This window comes from Lontra canadensis, unplaced genomic scaffold, assembly GCF_010015895.1.
Source record: "Lontra canadensis isolate GAN:19392208 unplaced genomic scaffold, GSC_riverotter_1.0 scaffold30, whole genome shotgun sequence".
Taxonomy (NCBI): Eukaryota; Metazoa; Chordata; class Mammalia; order Carnivora; family Mustelidae; genus Lontra; species Lontra canadensis.
In genome coordinates, this window is record NW_022631024.1 from 10,203,611 (window position 1) to 10,224,551 (window position 20,941).

General features: G+C 44.3%; 1 protein-coding gene across 7 annotated transcripts in view; it reads right to left on the reverse strand.

Moving 5' to 3' along the window:
* The window catches only part of DENND1A (DENN domain containing 1A), a 496,671-nt gene that overhangs the window by 255,951 nt on the left and 219,779 nt on the right, over positions 1 to 20,941 (reverse strand). For all 7 annotated transcript variants that reach the window (XM_032865818.1, XM_032865820.1, XM_032865816.1 and 4 more), the window contains 2 exons: positions 8,423 to 8,492; positions 3,002 to 3,082 (listed from right to left, as the gene is read on the reverse strand). In XM_032865818.1, the coding sequence (XP_032721709.1) occupies positions 3,002 to 3,082; positions 8,423 to 8,492 (151 nt within the window). The remainder of the gene's footprint in view (positions 1 to 3,001; positions 3,083 to 8,422; positions 8,493 to 20,941) is intronic.

The window sequence follows — 20,941 nt, forward strand, 5'->3', positions numbered from 1 at the left end:
TTATTTATAATAGAAAAATTATCTTAATAATCTTTTAATAGAAAATTATTATTATTGTTCAGCTCCTAGTTTACACATTTCCGTTTTTCTCAATCACCTACATCAGACATACAGACATATTCTGTTCTGAAGACACGAAGTCAAGGACTGCCATTTTTCCACATTTCAGGCTTTATGAACTAGATGAGACTCAGCCTTCAAAATCAGAAATGCAACATGGAGAGAATTCCTCTTGAATTGGAAAGAAACAAATATCTGTCTTTACAGATGCAATGGGTTGTAAATAGTGAGGCATCACAATTCCAAAACCAAGTCGTCCCCAGGCTGTCCTTTGAGATTCTGTCTTGCTCCATCACCCATGAAATGCTGGGACCAGAGGAGGTCAGAAACATTCCTAGGAACCACTGGCACGAAACAGCTGCACCTCCTCCCCCCAACAGTTTCTCCTCCTGCCCCTGGGATGGCTTGTCCTTGAGGCCTGGCAGCCACTCAGGGGAAGGAGTGGCCCTTCCTCCCCAGCAGCTGGTGACCCAGCCAGGCTACTCCACAGCTACCTGTCGGATGTCATTACAGACTGAAGCAGAGAGATCAAGCTGATTTAGGAAAAGGGACAGAGACAAAGGCAAGGTTGTTTAGTTATCTGGCAATGACCCGGGCAGGTTTAAAGCTCGTTTCTTCATCTTTCCAAGGCAGTCTTCCCTATGAGCAGTTCTCCAACAAGAATCTTTTCTGACCTAGGCTCTATTGAAATGAGCAAAAACCTCTACCAGTTCCTTCTTTGCCCCCTTTCTTTCAACACTCATGGCTTAGCAGAAAGAACACAGGCTGGGAAGTTAGCCCTGGGTTTGAAAACCCCAAACTTCTCACTTATTAGCCACATAGACTTGGGTGAGCAAGTACCTTTTCCTCACTAAGCCTCATCTGTAAGACGAGAACACTACTATCTGTTTTGTAGAGTTCTTTTGAGCGTTAGAGATGCATACTTGGCAGAAATTAAGAACTTAATAAAGAGAAGATCTATTATTAGTTATTAGTAGTAATACTGCTTTCAATTTGCTCATCATAAAAAAAAAACAAAACCCTGTAAGATATGTTCATTTTTTATATGGCTAAATACCAAGATACTAACCACAAAATATCAACACTGTACCTGGTTCTAGTGAAGATGAAAGACAAAACTTGCTACTTTAAAAATCTATCTATCCATCTATCCTTCCATCTATCTATCTAACCAACCAACCATCTATCTATCTATCTATCAAAAAGCAGACTGCCACATTCAATACCTCATCTGGACGTGTCCAGAGTCTTGGAAGCTTGACTGCCCTACATTCTCCTACGACTAGACCTTGAGAGCTTGTCTGCAGGTTCTAGCTGGGGAGCACAGCTACTCACATACCCTTGACTGAAAAACAGTCCTCCTCTGTCAGAGAAGGTTGTCCCCTTTGACTGAGCACATAGCTTTAGGAGGGACGGACATGGAGTGGTGAGGGAGGAAGGGGACACCTGCCTAGGGAGCCAGATCAGCCAGAACAACAGGGTGACAAATGTCACAGACTGCCCTCACATCCAATAAAACTTTTTAAACATTCAGGGAGAGCCTGGCTGGCTCAGTGCGTTAAGCATCTGACTCTTGGTCTCAGGGTCTTGAGACCAAGCCCACACTGGGCTCCATGCTGACTATGGAGTCTGCTTGAGATTCTCTCTCTCTGTCCCCACCCCTGGCCCTCCCTATACCCTGCACTTGTGCAGTCTCTCTCTCAAAAGAAATAAAATCTTTTTTATTTCTTAAGATTGTATTTATCTGATAGAGAGCGATCACAAGCAGGCAGAGAGGCAGGCAGAGAGAGAGAGAGAGAGGGAAGCAGGTTCCCTGCTGAGCAGAGAGCCAGATGCGGGACTCGATCCCAGGACCCTGAGATCATGACCTGAGCCAAAGGCAGAGGCTTAACCCACTGAGCCACTGAGGCACCCAAAAGAAATAAAATCTTAAAAAAAAAAAAAAGGCAACTTTTAAAACATTCAGATCCCACAACATGGGGAAAACAGCCCCTGGTAATCAATCAAGAGCTGGCCTAAGGGTATCCACCTGAGAATTCTGATGAAGGTGGTGACAAGGGCTTGACCTAGAGAATTAGAGAATTCCAGTAACCCAAAATATGAAAAAGATCCCTTACATCTCTTTTGATGCCTTATCCCATCAATGAGGAACTCAAGGTCCACAGGGTTAAAGGTTTTAATTAAGATCACTCAGGTCACTGACAAAACTACAGCCAGGACTGAAGCTTCACAGTCACAGGATTTTCCACCCGGCATACTACATATCACATGGCATGTATGTTTAAAGAAACAATTATTACTACAGACCAGGATCTATGTTAGGCTCTCTCCATCCCTGTCCTTGAGGGATGTACAGCCCAGTGGCCAAGACAAGAAAACAGATGTGGTATGACTAAGCACTGCAAAGTGTACAAGATGCTTGGGACAAAGAAGAAAACCTTGACTAAGCCTTGGGGAAGGGGGTCAAGGGGAGGATTTCTCTGGAAATAAATCCAAGGTGAGTTCTGAAGGATGAATGTAGGCCGGCTTGGTAAAGAGGAGAGAGGTGGTGTTGAAGGTTCAGAGGTGACAGGATGGGCAAAGAGGCACGCACAGCAGTGCTGGGGGGTAAAACATGAGGCAGGGAGCCCAGAATGGGGGCTGATGAGGCAGGTAGGGGCCATTCCAAGCCAAGCATCCGCCATCTAGGAGATGCTTGTGATGGGATGACAACCAGGAAGAAGAGAGCCTGAGGACGTTTGGGACCCATTCCTTACAGAATCCCAGAGAAAGGAAGAAATTGAACTCCCTGGCCTGTCTCGAGTCCAGAGGTTTCAGAGTATTCAAAGGGAGGGCTGGGGAAGGTGCAGACAACAAAAGACAATCTTGTTCAGCTAAATCTGCCTCCCTGCTAATAATGAAATGGTTTCTTGGCGATCGCTAATTTTCTGCCCCTACTTACCACGCTGAGATGAACAGACACTCCTGGGTCGGGAATGGGAAGTTTGTGCAGAGTTTCAAGAAGCTCATTCCACTGATTCTCCTGAAAGAAATAAAAGGCCTAAGTAACAAAAGCAAGGCTGAGCCCTTCGTCAGAGGCCTGCAGGGAGGTCTGGGCACACGGTAAGCTGGAGGCCCCCATGACTGAGGGGGCTGGGGAGGTGCTGGCCCCCATACAGAAATAGGCCTGATAGTCAAGCAGGGTTGGACAAAAGACACTGCTTATGGCTCAATATAAGAGCCAAATAGATCCTCCCACACCAAGTCTGACATTTTCTACGGAGTGAGACACCTACCATGACCGCCTTTTATGGATCATATACCATAAGCTCTCAGCAAACCTATCCTCTCAACTCCATAGCAACAACTTTTAAATGCAAACAGCCCTAGCTCACAGGGCGGGGGCGGTTGGGAGAAATAAGGATGACACTATAGATCTTGTCTTCATCATCATTACCCTCAATTAATTTTATTGAGTGTTCACTGGATACACACAGCAGCATCCAATTATGGAAAGTTAAAATGAACTACACACAACAGTATGCAATACAGTATGGTGGCTGTGCATTTTAATTAGTGAAATGGAGCCACAGAATGAAATACACAGCAGTACAAATTATTCGATTGAAAACAGATTCACTTTTAAAATGCTCAAAAGAATGCTGCTTACAGAATTATGCAAAAGCCATTTCTCCCACCCTGTGGACTTGTCCATGCTAACAGAACAGTACTGAGCTTCCATGTGTTTCCATTTGTTTTCTGTTTGATCCTCACAACTACCCCACTTCACAGACTGAAAACTGAGGCTCCAAAGGGTGAAACAACTTGGCTCAGATCAGCCAGTTAGTAAGTTGCACAGCCAGAAGCTACATGTGGGTTCGCTGTGTTCAAGCCCAGAGAACTCTCCACTGCTCCACAACAGTCCCAGGTAGTGGATTTAAAGGAAAGGCAAAAAGAGAATGAGCCCAGATTAAAAACCTGCTTCAGTCTGAACTCTCATCATTCGACCTTCTCACAGGGAAATGAACGTGTATGCATGTGCACACATTTAATTTTGCTACACAATTACAGGATAGCAATTCTGTATTTCCCGAACTACTTAAAAGTGAGTTGCTGACATTACGTTCCATCATCCATAAATACAAAGGACGTTCTCCAGTACAACCCACAACTAATCATCAAAAAATCTAGAAATTTTGCTACACAATTACAGGACAGCAATTCTGTATTTCCCGAACTACTTAAAAGTGAGTTGCTGACATTACATTCCATCATCCATAAATACAAAGGATGTTCTCCAGTACAACCCACAACTAATCATCAAAAAATCTGGAAATTAACATTGATAGAACATTACCATCAAATCCTCAGATCCCTTCAAGTTTTATCCACTGTGCGCATAATGTCCTTGGAGAGCAAAACCATCCAGCTCAGAAGCGCATGTTGCCTTTAGTTACGATTCTCTGGTCTTCATCAGTCTGGAAAAGGTCCCGAGTCTTTCCCAGATTTGTAGGCACTTGACAGTGAGACCAGCCATTTTGTTGAATAATTCCCAATTGTCTGATGTTTTCTATTGATTCAGACTTCAATTCTTTCCATTACTTGTGATGTTCACTTTGATCATTTGATTAATTCTTCTGAAGTCTCTACTGGGAAGGTACTCATTCTCCCTTTGTGTTTAGCAAGCATTTTGTGGAGTGATACTTTATGTAAACATCCCCTTCCTCATCAAAACTTTTAACTTATTTATTTATTTATATTGGTAAGCACATATGGTTTCCTGTTTTATTCAATGACTATAAATCTTTGCTCTCATTAGTTGTTTTAATGCTCAAATTGTCCCAGATTGGACCAGTGGGAACCCCTTATCCATTTCAAGCTCACTTCGGTGTCTTTCTGACATGTCCCCAACATGCTTTGAGCACTTCCTCTGAGCATTTTTTGGCACAAAAAGATATTGCAGGCTCATTTTATACTTTCCCTGCGATGGCCCTAGAATTAGACATTTCTTCAGAGAGCCCCGGCTCCTTTTAGTGGAGAATGTTATTTAGAAACCACAATGTCCGTACTAGGTGCATTCATTGCTACGTGGGTATGGCTAACCCCAGACTCTTTTAGTGGTTAGAACCAGAAAACATACTATGCACACAGAGACCCACAATATACGCATTTTTATTGATGTCTGTATCACATATTTGGAAAGTCACCAGGTCATACTGATGGCTCTAATTCCAATCCAATATAGGAATCCTTCTAGTTTCCTACCTTTTCATATTTGTAACTAAATTCTATAGAAATGACAGTCAATCCCATTTTCTTAATATATTTACTTACTGGTATGTAACCAATCTTTTATTGGTTACATACCAATAGGGCCCCTATCCACTCAGGGGCCCTCCTTGCCCTGCCTGAGAATAGATAGATATCCAATGCCAGGCTGCTATAGTCCACTCCTCTCCAACAAGAATGCCCTTTCCACCCTAGGCTCCAACACCCCAGTGCTGGACCACTGCTGCCCCCTCTCCCTTGTGGATCCTTCTAGATCCTCCTAGGGTTCAGATATCTGCTGCCAAGCCACCACCACTACTACTGCACGCACATGAACGACCACTTCGTCCCCCCGGGCTCTGACACCCTCAGCCAGGCTGCTCTCCAGCTTGGATGATGTCTTCAACCCCTGCCAACTCTTTCACAGGGATGCCCTCAAGGCCCGATCCAGGGTCTGATAACCGTGGTAGATCAATGACCCAAACAGACACCCCCATCATGTGTCTTAGGCTCCAACACTCCACTCTGAGCCGTCATGGTCACTATCCACCCCCAAGCCCCCCAGTTGAAGCCTACCATGTCCAAAGACTTTTGGACTTGGGGAGGGGATTCTCATTAATAAAAGCTCTTATATAAACAACAAAAAAATAAAAACAGAGCTTTTATTGTTCTAATCTGATGACCCACACCTTGCCAACAAGTAAGCCAGTTGTAGACAGATTTCCTATCATCAGTGTCATAATTCCTTTAACCAGAAAAAAATTTAATAGAAAGAGTACTAGGGACAGTGGAAACAGACTCCACTAAAACACATCACTGATCGCAACTCAACACTTCAAGAGGCAGGGTCCTTCCTGGTTTAATGGACCAGAGGACTGGTACACCAATTTTCCAGGGTAATAATCCTATCTCCCCTATGCGTTGGTTGTACAAACCCAACCTTTTCTATACCACAAGATAAGTGTTTAAAAGTCTAATGTGTTTTGACTGGAGCATTAATATGAAAGAAAAAAAATATGTGAGTCAATCTCCAATTCCAAGACTGTTAAGAGCCTACATAGATACAATTCTATTTACTAAAGATATCTTTCAAATTTGAGTGAAAACCTGAATGTTTGACTAAAGTGAACTGTGAACATCAATCGATGAACAGACCCAAGGTAGCCTCTGAATTCATTCTTCAAAGAATAAATCAGTTCAAAGAATAAATCACCTCCTTCATGACACAATTCCCTCATATCTAAGCATCTTTTCAGAGTGAGTGTAGTGACCTAAGGAGCCATTTCTATTAGTTATTCCTTCCATTTACTGTGGCCTCTGGTATACACTGCTAGTGAGTAAATCTACTTGAAGGAAAGATGTCTCCATTATACACACATTTTCCACTTTTCTCCAAAGCAGCATTTCCTCAAGTATGTTCTAGGAAACATTAGTTTCTCAGAATATTAATATTTGTCGTGGAATAAAAAGGGCTTGGGACCAAATAAGATGGTGAGCACTGAGTAACACACATTACACACATAGAAGGTCCACGGCAGGACCTTCTCAGCACCACCAGAAAAAGAATCTTAAGGAGACAAAAACGAAACACAGCTTTCCCTCTCTCCAAACCCAAGATTACTGAATTATACCCCCGCCTTTTTTTTAATGGACCTAATATTCTGTAGAAAGTATGAGGAGAAAGAAACCTCTGTAACATTTAATAATAATGTATCATCAATTAAAGATCTTAGGCCGTTTACAAAAAGGAAAATTTAATAAGTTAGATATAGGGACAAATATTCAACTCATTAACAATCAAAGAAATGTAATTAAAACAATGAGACTATTCACTTGTCAAATAAACAACAGATTCAACAAATGATACTGGTGAGAGCATGGTCAGCCAAGCGCTCCCGTACATTCCTAGGGAAGGGCGTCTTTTAAGAAAACTGTACAATTCTTTTGGAAAACAGTTTGGCAAATTCTTTTAAATGTTTATGTCCACTGCCCTAAAAAAATGGCCCCTCTGAGATTTTCCTCTTAAGGAAATAATCCAAAATGAAGAAAATGCTTTATGTTCAATGATGCTAATAGCTACATTTAAACAGTGCCCTCTCCCCCCAAAAAATCCCCCCCCCCAAAAAAAAAACCCCACCAGGCGTTCCTGGGTGGCACAGTCGGTTAAGTGCCCGACTCGATTTCAGCTTGGGTCATGGTCTCCGGGCTGTGAGACTAAGCCTTGCATCTGGGTTGGGCTCCACACTCGGTGGGGAGTCTGCTTCTCTCCCCTTCTCTCTCCCTCTGCCCCTCCCCACTCTGTGCATGCATGTGTGTGCACGTGCTCTCTAAAATAAATAAATAAACCTTTAAAAAAAAAAACAAAAAACAAAAATTTCCAACAACAGGGAAATGTTTCTAAGGTCCATAATAAAATGCTACGCACCCATGAAAAATATTCACAGTCTTTTTACTAGCCTGGGGAAATGCTTCTGTTACCACAGCACGTGAAAAATCTGAGCTATGAAAGTCTAAATACAGTTCCAGTTGACTTCTGACATCCATGGGAGACACTTCAACATATCATTTCTTCTAAAAGTACAGTAAAGTAGGGCTAACTTTTTAAGTAATTTTCCAGACCCTTAAAAAAATTACCGGAAGTGCATAACAAAGCCTTACTGGAAGGGGAACTTGGCCCAGGTGGCCAGGTCTCTTGCCAGTTAAGTGTTTTACACACAAATCAAGCTTTGCGGCATGACATGAGCAGTTCAAATTTGTGCCTCAGCAAAATTATAATTTAATAAATGTCACGAACTTCCAGGGCTGCTTGGGAATATCAGCTATCAGATATCAGAAGATTAACTCCGAATGCTAAGGGTCTAGTTATTATTCCTTTAACTCAAAAAGTAAAGGAAGAAAACACACCAAAATACTAGCGACTGTTATTTTCAGGAAGGAAGGGGGTAACACATGAGGAGTGATTTTTCTCTTCTTTCCTATTTCCAAATTCCCCAGACTTTCTATAATGGGCATGCACTACTTTTTTGGTAAACCTTCTGGTGAAATAGAAGGCACGTATTATTTTAATAATCAAAGTTGAAGTTACTTGCTAAAAAGAAAAATACAAGGTAAATACCTGGCCTTTTGTTGTATAATCCGCCAAGATGTTAAGCAGCTTATAAAATACTTCGAACCAGGGAAGATAGCTGGGGAAAGAAGAGGAGAAACATGAAATATTAGTATGCAGGTCAAAAACTTTAACCAGGAGCTGATTCAAGACTGGTACATTTCAGTTTTTCCTCTACATCCTAAAGAGTCTTCCTGTTATAGGCGGCTGAAAACACAGACTGGTAGAATGCTAATTATTTCTGGGATTTTAAAAAATTGCCTGTGTAAGGTGGAGGACTGAATGTCCATTATAAATTATTCCCATGCCTCAGAGCTAGAACAGGTTCATAGAGAAGAAATTCAAAGCAGACTCTGCAATCAGGAACCATCTCTGCATAGCCCTCCAGGCCTCTCCCACCACACCCACCCTTTCCAGGAAGCTTCTGTGCAAATTCAGCATGACTGGACACACACAGCCACACACTCACACATACAACACTTCCCCAGCTGCTGCCTGCAAGGTGTCCCAAAGGCCCCATGAGCCTGAAACCAATCATACTGCAGCATCAAACTTCCTATCCGTACCGCAACCCCTCTAGACTTACTGCGGGACAAGCTCTCTCTGTCCCCACTGCCCCCTACTGGGTCCTGACCATGGTGCCCCTTCACTCTGAGGACAGTCTGGTCCTGACCTCACTCTACCCTCCATGCGGCTTCAAGAATATTCTTTCTGAAATGCACATCTAAGTGGCCCACGGATCCAGTTCCTGCAGTGGTGCCATCACCAGTGGACTCTGAAGACGGCGGTGGAGGCTCTTCGTTGTCAATCCCTGACTGGCTGCCCGCTCTACTTCCCCACGTGCACTCTCCTCTCATGGCAGCCTCCTTCCGAGAATGGCCAGGCATCCTCAAGCCTGCCTGGGCTTGCATACACTCGGCCCTTTTCTCTCTCTGACCTTCATGGTCCAGGCGAGCTGATTTCCACGCATCCTCCTAACGGTCCCCCACATGCTGCCCAACCCCGCCCCTCACGCCCTAATTCCCTCTTCTCTGTGCTGCCCTGGTCACATGCATACTCCCATTATAACATTCCACACACCACGTGGCACTCAGTGGTGTGTCTGTTCTGCTAACAGACTGTGCACAGAGAAGGAAGGATCTCATCTTTCTTCACTCTGTCTTCCCGGGGCCAAGCAAGGAGCCCAGCACACCACTGGTGCTCAGCGTTGACTGAGCAAACACAACTCAACAAAGGCTGAGAGAGCAAAGGCATGTTAAGGTTACAGAATTGTTGTTGAACTATCTCCCAGCCCCAACCCCCACCGCCCAGAAGTTCTGTCACTTAATTTAAATGGCTTTATTCTCCAGTAAGAAACTTTTCCAAAGTGACAAGTGGTCAGGCGAGGAGGCTGTCGCACCAAGCCCCTGCTGTCCCGCTCACGTCTGCCCTGCTGCGCTCACAGGGTCTGCTCCTGGGAGAACTGGACGGGCAGCAGAGCGCTGATCCCGCCGGGCGGGGGGAGCTCAGCACCCGGCCCTGACTCCCAGCTGTACTGCCGAGGGTAATAGATGAAGTGAGAGGCAATCCAGAGGACAGATAAAGTGCACAGTTCTCCATCAGGAACGTCCGTCTGAAGCCAGCACATGCTACTGTAAAATTTAAGTAGCTTATCAAAATATACTGATAAGCAACTTAACTTTTCACTTCTATGACAGTATTATCACTTATGTTAATATGTTTCAATCAGCCCTGGCAGCTGCATATTGACTATTACACAGCAAATGCCTGCTGCCACTTTCCACAGCATTTACTTTGGCAGAGCAATGTAAACATTCAAGAGGGATTAGGGAGGAGATAAGTTTCTCCCTTCCTATTCTGTTAAATAAACCTCGGCTGAGTTAAAAGCCATTATAGTGGGAACAATAAATCCCCTCAGACGAAAACTCTTGCCCAGATTAGAGGACTCTTAGTAAACAAATTCAACCAAGGATTACAAATCCCTCCCCCCTCCCAACACCTGAAAGAGAAAATACCACTAGTTAAATCCAGCAACTCAAAGCAGGAAGGGGGCGGGGTGGGGGGTGGGGAGACAGGGAAGGGGAGCGGGTGCAAGATGAGAAAATATTTTCTTGCAAGGAAATCCCGGCCTGAAGGAAATGAGAGAAAAGCTGAAGTCATTTCAGGAATCCTAGATGAGGCGATGTGGGGCAGGCCGGATTGTCTGGTAATTCCTGACTGTGGGATACACGGACGTCGTTTCTGCCACGAGGTCCAACTGGCCCACCAGCTTGGGCCCTAAGCCCAAGCCTCCCGTGTCCTCCGCAGCCAGGGGGCAGAGGGAAGGTGGCCTAGTAGGGCCACCCGGCTCACGGCAGAGCGCCCAGCTTCTCACACGCGGCCTCACCCTCACCAAATCGATTCTTTTTGGCTCCACGAAGCAGAACCCTCAGCCATGGGAGGTTTCGCAGTTACCCTGGAGATCAGCCATTCCTTTCTCCCTGTGGCCTGACCAGATGCAACTGTTCCCCACATGTTGTCCCCTGTGCACTGACAGATGAATATCCATGGATGGCAGCGTTAAGGTCTTGAAACCAAAACCCAGCTGTCTTCTTCTTCAAAGGATCCCTCTTTTCCCCTGTTGGGAGGCCAGGGTTCACAGCTGAACCTTATCCAGTGGCGTTTCCTGTACCGCTTCATTAGCGCTGGCACAAGGGCTCTGCCCTCCTGCGGGGCTGCAGGTGAGGCCGGGGAGCCTTCCACTCCATTCTGCGTGTGTCTGTCATCATGCAGCAAACACTACTTCCTGGGCCAGAGACAGGAAACAAACACTCCATTACCCTGCTCGTCCCTGGACACTACAGGGGTCGCAAACGTCTCTGGGCCTGCTCTACTTGCCTCCTCCATGCGAGCACCACTGTGCAGTGGGCTCAGTCCAAGGCTCAGGCCCCAACGACAAACAACAGAGGGTCCCTGCCTTCAGGAAGGCCATGGTCCTGGTGGGGAAAAGAGACATGGACAGTGAAATAGTTTGTGTGAGGGGAAGCTGGAACTCTTTTCCAACGGCCTGGTTTAGCTCAGGATTTGGATCAAGTTGTAAAATTACCATGGCCAATCAGCAGAGCCTTCCTTGATGGGGGAAAAGCCAAGGTGGGACAAGTCTGCTTCCCAGGCACTGGCCACGATCCACGCTTCTCTCACCAAAGTGTGGCTCGGATAACTCTGTCCCAGGCTCTGCCATCAGTCCCTGGCCTAAGAGTCAAATGGAGAACGTTTTTGTTTTGTGTGAGGCAATACAGAGTCTTAAACTTGAGAAGAACTCAGGCAGCATCCGTGGATTCCTACACACACGGCCGCACTGCTACGGGCCGTCACAGGCCCTTGTAAGATGTGCAGGGCAGGCTCGAGACATAATACTTAGAGTCAAACGGCCCATGGAAAAAATCACCTGTAAAAGGCCCTTCGGTTGCCCCCCACATAGAGCAGACGTGGTTTTAGAGACACAGAGTAGCTGGCCTGAGTTTGCGGGGGCACATACTGAATGAAAACTGTCTATGCTCCAATCTGTCAGCTTACTGAGCTGCTTACCCTCCAGCTGAACTCAGGAACTGAGTCCGACTGAGGATAGATGACTTACGTTTCTAATCTCGCTCCACTGAATGGACTGTCAGGATAATCATTCCCGCTGTTTTGTGTATACACACATGTGTGTAAGTGACCTTGTATGAGTGTACATGTGATAGGATCCCACTCCAGTATCGTAAGTACTTAGATAGAAAACCATTACAAATTTTACAAAGCTCTCCCACATCTCTTGCTAATAGTTGAGTTCAGAGCCATCAGATGAGCCCAAGCAAGACAGGGGTGTGTGTGTGAGGGGGAGCAATGGAGGCAGACCCTGACCAAGCTGAGGAAAGTGTCCCTTGACAGAATACCAGCTGTGAGCAGGATGTCAGAGTTCAAGCACAGGGAGGAAGAAATCCTCCTATAGGGGCCACCAGGCCCCAGAGTTTTGGAGTCTGAGTGGGGTGAGACGGGTTTCCTTATGAGGAAAAGTCAGGGCTCCAGCAAGATCAGGAGAGTAAAAACATAGAAGGTGGCCTGGCTTGGAGGGTCAGAACTCAAGAAAGGGCAGGAAGTGGTGTCTAAGTAGGGGCAAGGCCTGATGCTGGGTAAGAAAGCATCTATGTCAGGAGAAAGAGGTTGACTAGACTGGTGTCAAAAAAAAACAAAGCATCTGGAAGGCAGTTCCATGTGGGATGTCAGAGACTAAGTAAGTAAAGGGCTTCCACGAAGGGTGGCAGGGCAGAGCCTAAGCAGCTGAGAAGGTAGGGAGAGGAGGCAGTGCCTAAGAGGTCAGATCCAAGTGCGGTGAGTAGGCCGGCCACAGAGGAAAGGCGCTACAGCAGCAAGAGTCTGATCGAGACTGATCAAGCACGTAAACATATAATGGAATTACTACTATCAGAGAAGAGAGTTATAAATATGAACCAGGAGAAAACAAGAATGAACCTATGGTGTCGTATTGGAATTAGAGGTAACTGTGTGAAATCATGGAGACAAATGAAAGAAACGGAAATGCAAATGTTTGTATGTGCATACAGAGGTGTATATGTACATTATACATGCATAGATACTCTGGCTTTAGCCACTGAGAGACCCTGGAAGCAGAGACACCCCAATTATAATGAGCATACTTAGTGCCCAGATCTTGGTTTCTAAGTACCAGAGCTCCTTGAAGAAAAGTCTGATTCCAAAGCTGGGGCTGGGAAATATCTTGTGCTAGAAAAAAGGCAGGTTCAACACCTAAGATTAGGACAGGCCAACAGGACAGAAAAGCCAGTCTGGAGGGGCTCCTGCTGACAAAAATCTGTGACAATCTGAGCATAAACCAAATAATGATAGAAAGAGATTATGTAAAAATAAATAAAATAGGAAATCACAATTCTGTGCTAATGTAAATAAATGAATCGTAAGTCTGACGAGGATAAAATGAGGATACTCAGAATACACTTTTTAATTATAAAGGGAAAAAGAAGGGAGAAGCCTGGGAGACACGACCTTAAGTAATGCAACAAGCTGAAAGTGTGCCAACTGACAGGATATGGTGAAACAATACAGAATACTTCCATCATATTCCAGCCACAGACCCAGAACCCAATCCTGAGGATAAGAGACTTTCTACAAATTAATAGCCAATGTCCAGTTCATAGAAGTGTAGGAAATGATGAGAATCTATTCCAGAATAAGACAATAAGAGAGACAGGACAACTAATCCAACATGTGATTCTACACTACAGCTTGCCCCCTATATATAGGAGGTCCAAGTACTACACGGAAGTATTATGTCAAAAGTAACTTTCTGATTTTGATGATTGCATGTAGTCATGTAAAACAATCTTCCTTCCTTCCTCTCCCTTCCTCCCTCTCTCTCTCCCTTCTTACTTTAAGTAGGCTCCATGCCCAGCGTGGGGGCTTCAACACACTACACTAAGAGTCAGAGTCACGTGCTCTATGGAGCTAGGCAGGTGCCCCAAGAATATTTCCTTTTTTTTTTTTTTAAGATTTTTAATTTATTTATTTGACAGAGAGATCACAAGCAGGCAGAGAGAGAGAGGGGAAAGCAGGCTCCCTGCTAAGCAGAGAGCCCGATGCGTGGCTTGATCCCAGGACCCTGGGATCATGACCCAAGCCGAAGGCAGAGGCTTTAACCCACTGAGCCACCCAGGCGCCCCAAGAATATTTCCTTTAAAAAAAAAAAATACACACTAAACTATTTGGTGGTTACTGGGTATTACTTGGCAACATCTCCCAAATGGGCATTTGTATTATAACCACAACTTTTCTATGTATCTATCTTTAAAGATTTTATTTATTTGAGAGAGAGAGAGCATGAGCAGGGGGAAGGGCAGAGGGAGAAGGAAAAGCAGACTCTCCACTGGACAGGGAGACCCACATGGGGCTCGATCCCAGGACCCTGGGATAATGACCTGAGCTGAAGGCAGATGCTTTTAACCAACTGAGCCACTCAGGTGTCCCTTTTATTATGTTTGTTATTGTTTCAAAACTGAAATAAAATAGGAGAGAAGAGGATCTCAAGGGTCTTTCATTTCATCAAAAACACCATAAGTAGAGCAATTTGAGTACACAGAATAAGAATATGAGCTAGGAAAAGAAAATTTTGAATTTTAAGCCATGGCTCTTAGGGAGGGGCATGCAACAGAGAGAGGGGCTGGTTGCAATGGTGGGAGTCAATAGTCCATGCACAGAGAAGGTCGAGCATCAGCTGAGTCTTCAAAGAGGTTGCTCTCAGTGTATCGGAGGAAGGCTGGAAGGGGTGGGGATAAAGTACGTTAAGGTCAGAAAAGAAATCTCGTGAGCACTGACTAGCAGGCTTGGCCCACTGGGCCTGATCTGAGAACTGTGTGCAGCTGGAATAGCCAGAGAGAAGGGTACGCGGGCTATAGGACAGAAGGCCACGTAGGGGTCGAAAAAGCCAGACGCCAGGGGCCTGTCATATGCCAAACTGATGGGCCTCCCCATTTATTCTGTCACCACTGGGGGACCGAGGGGCTGGTTAAAGAGATGTTCTATTCTGAGGACCAGTATTTAGAACTAGGTATAAAGTGATTATTTCCCCCTCGGCACAGTCCAGCAGATCTCAGCCTGGACAGAACATGTCCACTTTGTGTTACCCTAAAGAGAAAAATCTTAGATAATCTAGTTCTATCCATAATATTTAAAGAGATCAAGGTAAGTTCTGGTTCTACTAGAATTAATAAAAAGAAAAGTACTTTATAACAACATTTAACATGGAAACACTCAGACACCGTTGTATTAGAGATATAACGAAGCAGTTTCTCCCTGGGTACCATAGAGCTGCTTTTAACTTAGGTCTGGAATGAGTTTAAAGCTAAGAAGAATGACACAGAATAAGGTCTTTCAATTTTTCTCAGCGATTTCCACTGCCCGAGAAGCTCTTAAAACTCCATCCTGGGTACTCCAAGAGAGGTAATCCTTTCGTCTCTCATCTCCTGTCAGATTTTGCCGAGATTCATCGGATGACAAGGCATCCCTTGGTGAAGGCTACCTGGCATTCAGTATTTAAAATTTTCAAAAAACAAAAACCCCCAAAATTAAGAAAAAAAAAAAAAAGAAGAAGAAAGAAAAGCAGAGCAGCATGGCATATGCTAGAGACAACATGGACTTGTGTCGAAGAACCATGGGTGAATCTCAGTTCTGGTACTTTCTAGCTGTGTGACACCTCAGGAAAGCAATCTTGCAAAGACTCAGTTTCCTCTTCTGGAAGACGTCTACCACCTCACTAACGTCCCTGAGGTAGGCAGACACACCCAGTCTGGTGCCTGGACTGCTCTTCCCACCCCTCTCTGCCTAACGTTCTTGCGGATCTCAGCTCTGACAGGCTCCTTCTGGCTCAGAGGTATCTTTAGAAAGCTGTCCAGGAATTCTTCCCACCCTGCAGTCACCAGAGTGAATAGGAAAGCACGAGCCATTACAAGAGGAAACTACTCATGAATGATGTGTCCACTTACACCAGTAAGTTCCCACCCAGCCCTTCCGGTTTGACCTAGCATCTCTCCCTGCTCTGTCAGTGTCTTGTTGGCCAAACATCTACAAGAAAATGTAAATAAAACTACAACCGTGGCAAAGGATTCAGATTTTCACAAAGCCCTTGTTGGAGATGCTGGACACCTGCTCAGGTGTGCGGCAAAGTGGCCAACAAATGAGGACCTGGCGGCCTCAGACCGAGTAACAAGGGACAAAGAGAAAATTCAAAACAATCAAGGATGGTGGCACAATAGTCACATCAAAAGAAAATGAATTCAATATCAAAGGATTTGGAGGGGCCTGGGGGAAATTGATGAAGTCCTCAAATATTTTTCAGTTAATTACTCTTTTTATGATTATGCTGAGAAAGTCAAACATAAAGTGTTATTACATCAGAAAAACCATAACCGCTCCCCTAAAAAAAATTGTCTCATAATTTATTCTATCCCAGAAAGAATGCATTATTGGAATAAAAGCGACTAGATTTTGCTGAAATCTGATTTCCAAACTTCGAGTTTCATTTTTTTTTCCCAGATTAAAAATCCTAAATAAAGTTTCCCCTCATTTTTACTATAAAATTTTGGTCCCCAGTTAAATAGACACATTCTACTCCCAGAATGTTGGTCTGAGCCTACATGCAGGCTCACCATAGTTTATAATGCACGCTTCTTTTTTTTGTCTTCTCCAGTAGTGTCAGCTCCATGAGAGCAGGGATCATGGCTGGGTGCTGACTGCTCGGTCTCTAATGTGTGCCTGGCATAAGTTAGACACGCGGTAAGTTCCCTTGACAGCTGTAACTCATGCCTGTATTTCCTACTAAGTCCACTGCCACTGGGGTAACAGTCAACCAATCTCACTGGAAGGCAGGGCATTTTGGTAGGCAAATGATCCAGAACCAAAAATGATCCCTGCCAACGGACTGCTGGAGTCTGTGACAAATAATGAGAACCAAGTGAGCAGTCAAAGCAGACCATGAAGGATGCACAAAGTTAAGGCTTCTTGCCCCTTGCCTATCCCTCCAGCACAAGTAAACACCACCATCTATTTTTCTTGTTCCTACTTCAAGTTCTATGGAAAAATGTCACAAAACCCAGCTGATTATTTTCATTTGTCATCTTAGTTTTTCAAGCACCGGTGAACTCTTCAAGAACCTTCTTCAAGAACCCTCTATCAGTGTGCATCAGGCCAAGTTCCCCAGAGGGTTTGCTCCAAAGTTTTCCTTCATCTCCCGTCTCTACCCTTTCCTCCTGCTCTCTGGAAGATATTCTTGTTTCCAAACCTCTTGATGAGAAAAGCTCTTCCACTCCTAGACCTAGCATGTCTTCCCCTTTCCCTCCTAACTGGAGGTGGGAAGTAGAGAAGACCCTAGACGTCAACCACCTTGCCCTCTGTAAGACCTATCTCCTCCTCCATTATAGCCAGCCAATGAGCACTCCCATCCGTAAGCAAAACAAAACACCCATGTGTGGTGGTCCACAGGTTTCAAACTACAGCCTTAGCACCAAGGTGCACGCATTCCTCCTTGTAATAAAGGAGCACCACATCCTCCTGAGCTAACCACATTAAATGTCAATAAATGCTTTCTGGAACTTAAAACTGAAGTGACGTTTACAGTCCAAACATCACACGTTTCTAGATCATTCGTTCTGCAAACGTTGCAGTCAATCATCCATCAAACCACATATTTCTCTGCACTTATTAAGACCCATCCAGTATATGCCTGGCATTGTGTGAGGTATGTGGGGAATGAGACCAAGGGCCCAGCATTTGGAGAGCACACAGTCTAATGAGGGAAGCAGACACATGGGCAGACGATGTCAGCAACACAGCGTCTGTGTTATGATCGAGGTGCATAAAAGGAACAAAATGACACTTTGTTGATCAACTTTCCACCGAGTGCAGTCAGAAGACCCACCTGGGTTTGGGTATCAGTTCTATCCCTAGCTGTGGTGTGAGCCATTTGTATGGAACAGGGAGATGCTACCTATTCTCACGCAACTGTTGTAAAGGTGACCTATGTGAGCGCACCTACCACTGTGCCTGGAACAGAGTAAACACTGTTTTTCCCTGAGAAGATCACACTCTTGGTGCTAGGAAGATCAAAAGTCAGAGGAACCTAAAATAGGAGAACCAACCAACCCCTTTGGGAGATCAAAGTCAGTCTCACTCTATCTGAGCAGTCTGCTTGGCTCACAGCTGCTGATCTCAACTTGTAAATTTATTATGGTAGCCAGTTAAGCTCAAAAATCTCTGATTTATGTCCATAATTAGCATCCCATTGTGAAACCTATTACATCTATGCAGGAAAATGTATTGCATGCACTGAATGAGTAGAAATATTAATTTGCATTAGGAAAAAAAACCCAAAAAGTTCCCATAAAACATCTGTGCTTATATAAATCTACCCAAACACACACTTGGATTTGATTTTGGTAACAAGGCTCTTTTCTCTCTTGATGGGTATTCAATAATTGTTGCTTTTAGAGAGCAGATCTGCTGTCTTCTTTTCTATGACAGCGTTACTGTGATTGAGGGAGATTGCTCAGGAGGAAAGCACAGAGGCACTTTTCTGTTATCACCGGTGAAGTGTTGGTAACAGAAGATCTTTGGAGTAATGACACCTGCACTGACAATTGAGTGTAATTCTCAGATATTTTCCATTGAGCCTGGAGAGGGTGAGCACATAGGCCTTTCATCATTTTCCTAAGAGAGTTTATGATGCTGCCCACTCCTGTATTCACATACCTGCAAGTTTTTCCCCATTCAGAGTATCTTATTCTATGGTTCAAATTATTACTGTAATATAATATAATGGGTTAGTGAGGTTCTAACTAAGGCCCACCTTACACAACCTTTCATAGACTAAAAGAGAAATACATGATCTCTGCTGAAAAAAAAACACAACAAGGGGAAGAAACAGCTGCACCAGAAATCCTGTCCTACTTTCAGGAGTAAACAACAAAATTAATGAACCCACTGAGACACCATTTGATGCTATTCTCATTTTAGAGCTAACAAGTGAAAGCTAATGGAGGAAGGGAAAAAAACATTTACCAAGTTTCCGGTGCTCTGAAATATTAGTCTTTACAACAACGCTAGAAGGTGAGTCACCATCCCATTTTATAGGTGAGAAAACTGAGTCTTGGAGAAGTAAAGTGATGTACCTGGGCCAAGCACAGCTCAAACACAAAACTGGTTCCATACGATTTCTAGCCTCCTCACTCCGTGCAACACGTCACTAGTTGCGCAACACGATCAAGGGTAATGATCCATCCTGAAATTAGGATTTAAAATTCTTACCTCGCGGGTCTCACCGTAATGCCCTGAAAAATGAAAGCTTGCCTCCAAAAGTCCGTCAGCTCCAAGCGTTCGGAGCAAGCTGACTTTGGCTGCCTCCCAACCATTCAGCGTGTTTTCTTACTTTGCCAGGCCCCAGGGACATTCATCATGTGTCAGCTCTTTCTTGCTTTAGGTCTTAGGGTATATGTTAGATTCAGAAACACAGATATTAATGGCTTGATTTTAAATGTTCGATGTTTTTTGGTTTTTAAGTTTCCAGTGCTTCCTATCAAGACCCAACGCTTCGGCTACCTATTTTTAAGAACTTATCTAGAAAGATCACGGCCTGTGTCGTACATTCTTAAACAGACTGTGCTGCCTTTTTAAATTTAAAATATAAGGCTTTAAATGTATGCTTAGGGTGACAATTAAGGAAATACTAGATTAGACAGGGCATCGGCTTTCCATGAACAGCACTCATTTAAGTTCATTTCTACCCCAGATCTCTGTTCGAAGGCTATATCATTCAATCGCAAATCTCTCTATAAAAGTGTCTGCCTGTCTCTTAAACCCATTTACGCTCTATGCTTCAGTGCCTTTCCTCGTCAACTTTTTCCATATGCTTAACTTCTTTCAGGGAAGCAGTTCTGTCTCCATTCACAGAACAGCACACCAATCACCGCAAGCAGGCAGGCAGGCAGGCAAAGAAAGGAAGAAGGACAGACAGGCGCACAGAGAGAAAGTAGGATATGAAGGTAGCTGGTCTAATAAAAGTAATGTTTTAAAAGGCCAAGAGGGTTTTTTTTTAGACCAAAAGAAAACTAACCTAGCACCTAACCTCAAGCAATCACAGGGCCCTGAACTTGAATTTATAACCCAAACACCCTGTACCATATGCAACTCGAGACATACAACTAGTAGCGCTGGTGGGGATTTATGACTTATGACTTGTTCATATTTAATTTGTAACCAAACACTTCCCCTTCCTCTTAGCTACCTTAGAACTCTTGATTAACTCTTGTTTTCACAGGTCAGAGGTTAAATAAAGGAAGGGAAGCATTCTGGGGTGAGATTGCCCAGAGCACCACATCCAGGAGTGACCCGTGCAACGAACATTAAAATAAGTGATAAGACCAGAGATTGTTCAAGACAGCTGATGTTCAAAGCCTCCTTAGGGTACAAAGCAGGACCTTACTAAGAGCTGGCCATAAGGACAGACAGGAAACTGCTCTCAAGTTACCTTTTGTGACAGAGCAACTCTCTCACCAAGAGGCTTCTCCCAAAATGCTCCTGGAAATGAGATTGAAGTTTCCAAGGGAAGGCAACACAGGAATTTGTCCAAGTCCAGCAGCCCTTCCCCTGCTTCATTCTGCCACAGGCATCTGTCTTCCCCACCAGATTCTCAGACCCTGGAGAAAACCTCTACTTCTATGTCATTCTGTAGCACACCTGGTCCAGGGTGAGGGAAGCAGATTTCTCTGCACGACATTGATCGCACAGACACACAGGACAGTATAATCCGTCCAACTGCAAGACCCATCTAGAGCCAAGTACCTTTACCACTGTGCTACTCGTCACGCACTGAACATGAAACTAGTTAACAGGAGAGACCACCATTCATTGTGGAATTACCACATGTCCGGAACTCTCCATGCCCAGGCTTATTCACCCCTCATCATAATTCTATTAAATAGGTACCAT